General features: G+C 42.5%; 1 protein-coding gene across 2 annotated transcripts; it reads right to left on the bottom strand.

Moving 5' to 3' along the window:
- Positions 1-2463: 2463 nt before the first annotated feature.
- LOC137170893 (micronuclear linker histone polyprotein-like) lies at positions 2464-9371 on the bottom strand. 2 transcript variants are annotated; one of them, XM_067574521.1, is made up of 8 exons: positions 8499-9371; positions 6745-8301; positions 5251-5345; positions 5093-5140; positions 4775-4981; positions 3830-4007; positions 3536-3718; positions 2464-3235 (listed from the first exon to the last, which is right to left on the bottom strand). In XM_067574521.1, exons 1-8 carry the CDS (start codon positions 8548-8550, stop codon positions 3144-3146), a joined length of 2412 nt encoding a protein of 803 aa, XP_067430622.1. In that variant the 5' UTR covers positions 8551-9371; the 3' UTR covers positions 2464-3143. The 2 variants fall into 2 exon arrangements, with proteins under 2 accessions (XP_067430622.1, XP_067430623.1); XM_067574522.1 differs by having other exon boundaries at positions 6745-8292.
- Positions 9372-10769: the final 1398 nt, after the last annotated feature.

The following is a 10769-nucleotide window of genomic DNA, read 5'->3' as shown; positions in this document are numbered from 1 at the left end:
CATTGTCAACAGTTTTCAGCAGAATTAAGTTATAATATCCTGTAAACTACAAGGTCTGTTGAGTTTTTAAAGGACATTTTTCAGTGTTGTAAGCACCACAAACTAAATAATGATTCACCTCCACTGCATTGTGTCGGTGGCAGAAATCTCATACAGATATCTCAAAACCTGGAAAAATAAAATCAATACTATCTGCATGACTAGACACTAACAGAGGTGAGTGAGAAAAGGCTTTCAATCGACCCTTTCAGGGAGATGTTTATCACAAGTTATCTGGATAAGATCATGATCTAAATAACCAAATGATGTAAAGTGGTCAGTGACAGCCTTATTTACATGCAAAGTCAAGATGATGTGTTGGGAGTTGGTTGGACAAAAAAAATTAACCTTGGCTTTAGGAAATTGTGTCAGAAATTCTTCAGTTTCCTGACATTTTAAGACTAAATCATTAATGGATCATTCGAGAGAATAACCAGCAGATTAATCAATAATGAAAATAAATAAATAAATGTGTTCATGTAACTTTCAGCACCCTGTAATGAGCAACAAACAAAAACAGTGGAGATTGTACGACAAAGGTATCCATCATTTACACCCTGTAGTGACTTTATTATTGGTCCAGTTTTTATGTATTTACATGATGACCAACTAAACGTAAACAACTGGTAAATGTGCAAGTTGACTGATTGTTAGGGCTGCAAAGCATAGAGAACTTACATCCTAGAAAATCAGGCAGTTAAAGTGTATTTTTTTGAAATAACTGTGATTCAGAAACTGCCATGTAACACTGTTGTCCAGCTACCTAAAGAGGAGTAGTGTCATGTAGTTCAAACTATCCTATTGTGTTAAGAAGATACAAATGAATCTAAACATGAAATCTAAGTAAAAGAGGAATGATGCATATCATTTTGATGCCGAGAGCTGAAAGAGGCACACACACTGGACCACTCTGGATCCAACTCACATTCAGGACATTCTTTCCAACAGCCAAAGTGTTCGTTTTCAGATCAGTCACTTGTTTGATTTGCATGTTCACAAAGCCTTGGGTCAGTGGGGACATGTTTGCTGTACACACTTTGCATGTAAGCTGTTCCTTCCAAGATAATAGATGTTCTGTTATTAGTCCTCTCGTAAAATATAGTGTTATATTTTCTGTATGAAGGAAAGGACGACAGATGCCGCTGTGAGAGATGTGTGGATCGATCAATGGTTCGGTTGTTTTGGTTGAGATTCTGTGGCAGTTGATTTGTGTTAAATAAGACCAGCATGGAGCCCGTTCCTGAGTAAATATAACCTTGCTGTTACAAAGACTATTGCCCACTTTCAGCCTTTTGTCCTACAGCTTTAAAGGTTTTTAACGTTTCACATCCCTGAAGGGGAAGAAACAACAAGAAACAGAGCTCTGTATTGTGTCACCAATCAAACAAAGTGACTGGTAACTGTCATTTCAGCTTCTAAATATCCATAGATATTGGGATCCATCTTATCAAACTCCAGACAAGAAGCAAAGGAGAGTATTTCCCAAAATGTCTATTGCTTGAATCTTTTAAAGCCTAGTAAAATAATAATGTAAGATTACAAATGCCATTTAAAGCTAACATTATAGGTATCAAAATATTGTACAATGTTAAAGAAATCTGCGCTGGAGTCAGATAATACTACTTTAAGAGTTACAAAGGCTCCAGTTCAACCTGACAGCCTTGTACATAGAACCAAAGTGTTGACAAATGTAATTTCAGTTATTAGCATTTTTTTCGGTTGTTAGCTACTAGCATTATAGTCACTTGTGCAGTGCCCGTTCAAAACGTGCCTGTTCAGAAAAGCAGTTTATGGCCTTCCATTGGTTGATTCTGCTGCCAATCAAATGTGTCTACTGTTTTTTTCTCCTTCTCTCTCAGGCAGTTTAACTGAGCAAGGCCGCGTGCCTTTGTCCCGCTCAGCAAATCGGAGCCCACAAGCCCCACCCCGCTGTGATGTGACAGTGTTATATCAAACAGCCCCCTTAAACACGGAGCTGAACAGCTCGCTGTTCACTTGTTTATTCAGAGCTTATTAATATTAAACGTGTCGTGTGTCCAACTTACACCAAAAGAACATCTGTCTCCACAGTAAATCACCTGTTGAGTGTTTGATGGTTGTTCATTTGTGCTTTAGAAAGTAACAGCTGTGAAACAATCAGAAAATAACGTATTTCTGTCATTCATGCTCATGCTCTCAGCTCACTATCCCCCCCCCCCAATTTTTTCTCTCATCTTTTTTAAAATGAGAGTGGACACCCACAACAAAGCCTGACTGGCCTAATTATCAAACAAAAATAGATGTCCTCCTCTCCTATCTCTCATGGCAGGATGGTGCAGCTCTGATCCTGACATGCAGAGCCCAGAAGCCCTGCCCTGCTGCTGCAGAACTGAGCGGCTTCCTGATCAGTTGTTTATTCCAAGTTAATTAATACTGAATGTTGCGTGTCCAAATTGCATTAAATTACACTCCCTTGTGTCCCCAACAATACACCCACCAAGTGTGAAGTAGATCGGATGAAAGGTTCTTGAAAAATACAAAGGAAAAACATACATACATAGACAAAGATTCCTTTATATAGACACTGAAGTCCATAGTTCTTGTTCATATATTATATATACATATATATATGTATGTATATATTCATATATAAGCTTTAATCAAGACTACAAACTGGAAGTAATTTTGACTCAATTGTATTTGTATAGCTTAATATTATATAGAGTGTCTTAATAGGCCACAACAGCAACAGTTCCTGACCCAGCCCAAAGCTCTCTATGAAGACGAGGAAAAACTCCTCAATAACCATAAGGCTATTGGAAGAAACCTCGGGAGAGGCAATTCAAAGAGAGATCCCCTCTCCTCGGACGGCTGGGGGTGCAACAGGAGGTGCTGTTGGGAACAAGTCCAATATCAAAAGGGTCCTGATTGATAATTATGTGAAAAGGTAGGATTAGGTTGGAGATGGGGAAAGAGGTGATGAGGGGTGCAAAATGGGTAATGAGTGGGGAAAGGATGGGATAAGGGTAGGGAACAGGATGGGGTACGTTTTGAGGTAGTTAGAGGATGAGTGGAAAAAAAAGAGTCCAACGTGAGGAAGAGGCCTGGTTTCGGTGTTGGTGGAATTAGTTAAGCCAGGGGTGGAGCTGTAGCTGCTGCAGAGTGGCGCGCTCGTCAGGGTTTTTCTTCAGACACAGTTGCAAGAAGTCGAGGCAGTCTGGAATGAAGTAGAGAAAACAAATTAAAGATGATAATGACTGCTGAAGTGATCCATGGGATAACTAAGTGATAGACTTGTGTCTGTCGGCTTGTTTTAGAATGCAGACATGGCGGATGTCAACACAAATTCTATGTAAGTTCAATTAAAGACAGATTTAACACATTTACATTGTATGCAGATAAACCGTAAGTCATCAAATCTAATTGAGAGGGTTGTTAGCCATCAGTCCTGTCTGGTCAACAGAAATATAGCAGCATTAGCATTGCTGCTCTCTCATACAGAAACCATATGACTTACCTTGGGATAGCTGTGTTGCTGAGTCCCTGCTGAGTTGCATTTTGCCGCACAGTATGCCCATGGTGCTGTTTCTGAAACCATGCAGCAAACGGTATAGCAGTGCACCCAGCTGCCATACTGTAGTGGGACCAGCTTTGTATTCCCCACGTACATACCACTCTGGAGGGGCACATGCAAGGGTACCTGGAATACACAGAGAGACAGAATGAAGAGGAGCTTTCTTCAAACAAGAAAGTAATTATACCAGAAACTGGCCAATGAGTGAATAGCAAAAGCAAAAGCCAGATATCATACCAGAGAAAGTATGGTGGGGTCTCTCCTGAACAAAACTGCCACATCCAAAGTTCATCAGGCGGACACGCGGGACACTGGAGCCAATTTCAACCAGGATGTTTTCTGATTTTATGTCCCGGTGAAACACACCTTTACGGTGCATTTCATCAGTTGCATCCACCAACTGATTCAGGAAGGTCTGAGATAGAAACAGAGAGAAACAGATGAGCTGGTAAGTGGGGGGGGGGGGCTGTAAAAATTTCCCTTAAAACAAAATTCAGACTGTTGTAGACAATGTGGCTTCTGTGGCTGTTTGGACAAGTAAGAACAAAGACATGTGACACTGCTGGTACCAACAGATCCCACTCAGTATGTTCACATGCATACAAGACACCAGGTTACATAGGTATTTCGAGAACACATTTAGAGTAACCTGGTTACTGTAAATCTGAGTAAACATACACCATGTCATTAATCAGATTTCTCCCCTACCTCGACCTTATTTTGGAAACATAGAGGCTCTGTGTTAGTTTAAGTTTTAATTAATTGATTGTTGAAAGCCAGCAGTTCCTCATGCTGAGTAAGCACCGCATAATAAAATTAACTTTAGACTCATATTATTCGATGATGACCCAATAATGTAAATTACTACAATAATATGCCAATTGCTAATTGTGAATCCATGTGTCCTTTATGTTTAAGCAAGGTCATTGCTGTCACTGAGGACATGTCCTTAGTATTGTTTCAGGGAATTTGGGATTTTTAAAAGCCTGGCTTTAAAACAGCATTTAGACATGTATCATGTAGGGAGTTGAAATTTTCAGAACACATATTTCAGCAGTTAAATTAACATAGAAAATGTGGAAAAATAACATTTAACTTATTTTGGTGGCTGGTCCAACATTTTTTAAGATTGCACACACACAAACACATGCACACACACACACACACACACAGCTTCAGTACCTTAGCCTCTTGTTCCTCAATGACACCTCCTTGGGAATCAAGGTACGTCGTGAGGTTTTGAGAGGGAACTGGTCTTTCTGTGATTAAGATGAGCTGCTGGTCCAGATAGTACCAGTCCAAGAGGGAGACGGTGGAAAAATTCCCGACTGACTCTGGTCCGCCCGCAACTTTGTGCATGAGGGCCACTTCTACAGGGATCTTGTACGCCTGAGAGACCCATATAAAAAAAAAGATTGGTTGTTGTCCTAATCCATGATAAAGAGCAGTTCAACATTCAGATGATAGTGCTGCTGATGGGACAGAGATCAATTTACTCACGTTCATTTCATACGGTACATGTGGCCCCTTAACATATTTGATAGCTACCTATAAGACAAAAACACAAGTACTTTGGTTTATACTCTGAGGACGTGGAGAATGATTCATTGTGTTTGTATGTGTGTGTATGGGAGAGGGAACATGTATGTGATGCTTACTGGTACATAATCAATTGATCGGACACCAGCATACACAGGTCCACAGACATCTTCTCCGATCTGGCGGAACTGCATATACCGCTCCTCAAAATCAGCTGCACAAAGACACACAGATATTGATTATGCTATACAGTAGCTTTGAGAAATGTATACTGCAAATACTACAACTAATTTATTACTAATAACACTACTTGTAATTGTAAGCCTTCTTATATTTAGACTAATTATAAATGTATTCTTAACCTTGAAGGAATAGTTCAACGTTTTGTAAAATGCACTTCTTTGCTGTTTTGTTGAAAGTTAGAAGACTGACACCCCTCTCATGTCTGTGTGTTAAAGCTGCACTAATCAATATTTTTATATTAACAACAGAGAAAAATTACTACGACTAGTGAAAGGGGTTGCTCATAGTGACGAATTCATGGAGAATTAGCACCTAGCTTTAGCAACATGATGGACTTGTTTAGTAGCTTTCAGCTCACTGTTTTGAGTTTATAGCCTAGCATCAAACAGCAGACTGAAATTAGCTGGGGAGAATACTTGAGCATTTAGCAGCTAAAGAGGCAGATACTTTTCTCAGAAGTTGGTGGACACAAACCAGAGCTAACAGGAGTGAATAATGGACTCAAGTTCATCAGATCAACAGACACCTGACTCCAATTGAATGATAATGTTTCTGCTGTATGTGTAAATAGGCAACTGTTTGCTAACATATTAACCATAACAATTTTATAAGGTGATAATTTGTCAGTGTTGTGGTTACAGCTTGTTGTGCTTCCCCCAACTGGCCAAAGAGAGAGAAAAAAAAAACAATAGAGTTTTAAGTAGCTAGAGCTAGGAGGCAATTAGCTATGCATGAAGACATCAACCAGGAGGAAACAGCTAGCCTGGTACAAAATTCCTCCTTCTAAAGCTCACTAACATACGTATTGCATGGATCTTGTTTGCTCAGTCTGTACTTAAATGTAAACGTAAAAAACAGTGTGTGGTTTTATGGAGAGTTTCATGCTCAAAGTGTTTCTTGTCAAACAACAGCTAGGCACAATAACTTCCTGGATTCTTGTCATTGCTGCAAGCTTGCCAGGAGATGTTGTTCAGGTGGGCAGATGAACAAAATGTTGTTCACTGGGAAGTAGCTGTAACTCCCCCTCAAAAAACAGGAGGGTACAGTGCGTTAATTAATGGGATTTTGGTAGTCTTTTTGTCACTAGTTCTGTGCTAAACTAGGCTAATTACCTCCTGACTCCAGCTACATAGTGGTATTAATTTTCTCATTTAACTCTTGGCAAGAGAGTGAATAGACCTCAAACTATTCCTTTAAAGGAGAGCTTCAGATTATTTTCAAGTCTGTCATTATACATAATCCACATGCACACACTGAAAGGGTCACTGGTGACTGTAGTCTTTGTCTTTACTGGCCTGAAATGAGGGAATGTGGTACTAAAAAGACAAAAGTTTAGAAAGATACTAACTTTACTTGTCTAACTCACTCACCTCTGCTTGTGATCACTCTAGGGAGTGTGCTTCCATTCTTCCCTTGTGAGAATGAAGAGCTGCAGGAGCTCTGGTTGAGCTCAGAGCTCTTCTGCCTCTTTCTGGGCGTCTCCTCACAAGTGCTGGCCTTCCTCTTCCTCGTTAGAAGCTCCTGGACATCCTCTGCAGACACTTCCTTGCGTTTACTGCTACAAGTGCTGCTGCTGGGGCTGCTACAGATGCTGCTCCTGGGGCTGCTGCTCCTGGGGCTGCTGCTACTGCTGCTGCTCCTGGTGCTGCCACTGGTCCTGTACCTCTTCTTCTGGATCTCTCGTTCAGTGCTGGCTTTTCTCTTGTCTTCTATGCACCAGGAGCACCAGGAGTACCAGGAGCACTGGGAGCACAAGCTCCTGGTGCTGCTGCTACTGGGGCTTCTGCTGCTGGGACTGCTACTGGGGCTGCTACAGATGCTGCTCCTGGGGCTGCTGCTCCTGGTGCTGCCACTGGTCCTGTACCTCTTCTTCTGGATCTCTCGTTCAGTGCTGGCTTTTCTTTTGTCTTCTATGCACCAGGAGCACCAGGAGTACCAGGAGCACTGGGAGCACAAGCTCCTGGTGCTGCTGCTACTGGGGCTTCTGCTGCTGGGACTGCTACTGGGGCTGCTACAGATGCTGCTCCTGGGGCTGCTGCTCCTGGTGCTGCTGCTACTGCTGCTGCTCCTGGTGCTGCCACTGGTCCTGTACCTCTTCTTCTGGATCTCTCGTTCAGTGCTGGCTTTTCTCTTGCCTTCTCTGCACCGGGAGCACCAGCTCCTGGTACTGCTGCTGCTGGGGCTGCTGCTGCTGCTGGGGCTGCTGCCGGGGCTGCCACTGCTACTGGTGCTGCTGCTGGGGCTGCTACTGGTGCTGCTGCAGGGGCTGCTACTGGTGCTGCTGCTGGGGCTGCTGCTGCTACTGGTGCTGCTGCAGGGGCTGCTGCTGGGGCTGCTGCTCCTGGTGCTGTCGCTGGTACTGGCCCTGTACCTCTTCTTCTGGATCTCTCGTTCAGTGCTGGCTTTTCTCTTGCCTTCTCTGCACCGGGAGCACCAGCTCCTGGTGCTGCTGCTGCTGGGGCTGCTGCTGCTACTGGTGCTGCTGCCGGGGCTGCCACTGCTACTGGTGCTGCTGCAGGGGCTGCTGCTGGGGCTGCTGCTCCTGGTGCTGTCGCTGGTACTGGCCCTGTACCTCTTCTTCTGGATCTCTCGTTCAGTGCTGGCTTTTCTCTTGCCTTCTCTGCACCGGGAGCACCAGCTCCTGGTACTGCTGCTGCTGGGGCTGCTGCTGCTGCTGGGGCTGCTGCCGGGGCTGCCACTGCTACTGGTGCTGCTGCTGGGACTGCTACTGGTGCTGCTGCAGGGGCTGCTACTGGTGCTGCTGCTGGGGCTGCTGCTGCTACTGGTGCTGCTGCTGCTGCTGGGACTGCTACTGCTGTTACTGGTGCTGCTGCTCCTGGTGCTGCTGCTGCTACTGCTGCTGCTGCTGCTGCTACTGCTGCTGCTGGGGCTGGTACTCTGAATACTGCCCTGAGTGTCTGCAGAGACTGAAATGTTAGTTGATGACATTGTTACATGTAAATTACAAGTCACAACCCATAGATAACCCATTAGAAAACAAAAATATTTTAAAGATTAAAAAACAGTAGGAAAACAGGAATGTGAGCTATAACTCCCATATAAATCCACATCATGGATTATCATTTAATGGAGACTGCATCTTTACTTTGGATTTCACACTCACCTTGATCTCTCGCAAGGCGCAGAGGTTCATGAGAGTACGTAGACGCCATCATATGGTTGAAGTAGTTTCAAACAGGATATTTTGACAAACAAAGTCACTGTGAAATCCAGAGCTTGTGTAGATCTAGTCAACAGTCTCTGTGTGTGTTTGTCCTTTAGGTTAACTGTGCCTCAGAATGTGATGACTAGAGTTCCTTTGTTGCATCACAGATGGAATGTGGTCACTTCCACCAAACTCATAGAATATAGTCATCATTAAATATACACATATTTCTTACATTATCTACATATTGATACACACAAGTAGGGCATCATTTAAATTTTAAATTAAATTTAAATGAAATATTGATTTAAAAAAAACAAACATTGGTGACATCAGATAGTGTCGTCCAGTGCTGTATACAAGTGCATGTAGAAACACACACAAACCAATATTCCAGTTGCAGATTAATCATGGCAGGGATATTTTGGATTGGGTTTTGAAAAAGTTGTTACATATGCTAATATGTAACAATATGTTATACTTTTCTCTTCATACTAAGTTTAATCATTGTTTTCACCTCATTTAATTCTCCATGTGTTCCTCATGTCCTCATGTACTGATGTAGCAGTAAAGTCGATCCATGTCTGATCCTTTGTCAATATCCGTTTGCTGGGTCTTGACAGACACCCTCAACCTGACCAGTCTGTTTAAATACTGATGTGTATTGCCATGATTTTGTCAAATAATTAGACAATTTCATCCATCATTAGTGCAATTACTTAATTCTGATAAATGTTATGCCTAACCATTATGACTATGAAATATGTTGATGTGCACAATAATAATCTTTCACATTGTAATCCCTTTATTTGTAATGTTTTGCTTGTTTGTGCGCTGCTGCGCGTCTGTGTGCTGCTGCGCGTCTGTGTGTGTGTGTAACAAGCAGAGTTACGTGCGTTGGTCACCCGCCTATGTAGGTGCATATTATTATCTTGATAATGTGCAATGTAATGTATTGTGTAATGTAACACTGAAACACTGCGCCATTGACTTCAGACCAGGTTTTTGTACGTCGATCCCGCAATCGCTCTCTGCTGCCTCAAAACAGCAATGCGCCAACGATGCAACTGACCACACCTCACTTTAAGACCAACAAGTCCATGGGCGCGAGTACAATTGCCATTTAAACAACGCGCTAGACAGGAAATTGACAACTGCGTCGGTTAAACTAGCAAAGACACTTGCATTGCACTTGCTGCCCCTTTGCACCAGGCGTGAGATAAGGTAGGTAGCAGCAGCAGATAAGTAATATGCATATGCATATAAATGTTAATTAATGTTCTGTGTTCTTCTACACATCCAATAGGTCAGCTGTTACACACACAGTCCAGGTTCATACTGTTTGGAGTAAAGCAGCTGTCCTCCTGATAAATACTGAGCTCCATTAGCAGCGCAGCAAAACTAAAAACTGTAGTTAACTTGACAGGACAGAGGAAACTATCCAGCGATGTTCAGCTTCTGAAATATGTTTTTAGACAGACAAGTGAAAAACTTTGAAGATGAAAACGAGATAGGGGAACGGGGAAAACAGGAAAAAACAGGAGGTGGATTACAATTTTTTTAATTGACATGAGAAACGGAAAAACAAAATAATGGACTTCTTTATCCTGTTATCAAACAAGTTGAACACAGCTTTGGACCAGGAAGCAGTAATGCAAGTCCCGTGTCTAGTCTGTCGGAAAATAAAGGACATCAGTTGAATAGGCAGTCCCACAATGTGGCCCAGGACACGTTGTGTTTACATTGCCAAATCAATGTGGCCACATGCGGCCCAGACCACCTCTGAATGTGGTCTGAGGTCCTGTTTACACCTGGTATTAACATCTGTCTCGGGTGATCCGTTCACAAGTGGACAGCTCTAAGTACAGGTGTGAAGACACATTGAGATCCGATCACTCAGACCAGATTTGTGTTTATTGATTGGTCATCTGACAGGACAGTAAACAGTCGGGCTGTTGTAATACAGCAGATCAGCAAAACTACCTGTGGAACAGGAAAGAAAGCACCAACAGCATCTGATCATATTTAGTCATAAAATGAAAAGTATTGAATCGTGAATCAATCACAAAAAACACTTGTAACTTTACATATTTTTTCTTCATAAGCCAAAAGGCTTCTCCTTCTACGTTTCAGTGCGTCTGAGCTCCTTCAGGAAAATATGAGGCTGCACAGCTGCGTCTCCTATAAAATCATCCTGAGCCTGAAAAGCACATCAGACTTTCACAAACT

Source organism: Thunnus thynnus, chromosome 19 (genome assembly GCF_963924715.1).
Source record: "Thunnus thynnus chromosome 19, fThuThy2.1, whole genome shotgun sequence".
Taxonomy (NCBI): domain Eukaryota; kingdom Metazoa; phylum Chordata; class Actinopteri; order Scombriformes; family Scombridae; genus Thunnus; species Thunnus thynnus.
The sequence above is the reverse complement of the archived record's forward strand: the minus strand, read 5'-3'. Positions and strand labels throughout refer to the sequence as shown.

Excerpts from the sequence above, each read along its gene's own strand:
- LOC137170893 (XM_067574521.1), bottom strand. The coding sequence starts at position 8,550 with ATGATGGCGTCTACGTACTCTCATGAACCTCTGCGCCTTGCGAGAGAT. Across the intron at positions 5,346-6,744 it reads TAGAGTGATCACAAGCAGAG|CTGATTTTGAGGAGCGGTAT; the intron begins GTGAGTGAGTTA and ends GTCTTTGTGCAG. Across the intron at positions 5,141-5,250 it reads GATCAATTGATTATGTACCA|GTAGCTATCAAATATGTTAA; the intron begins GTAAGCATCACA and ends TTTGTCTTATAG.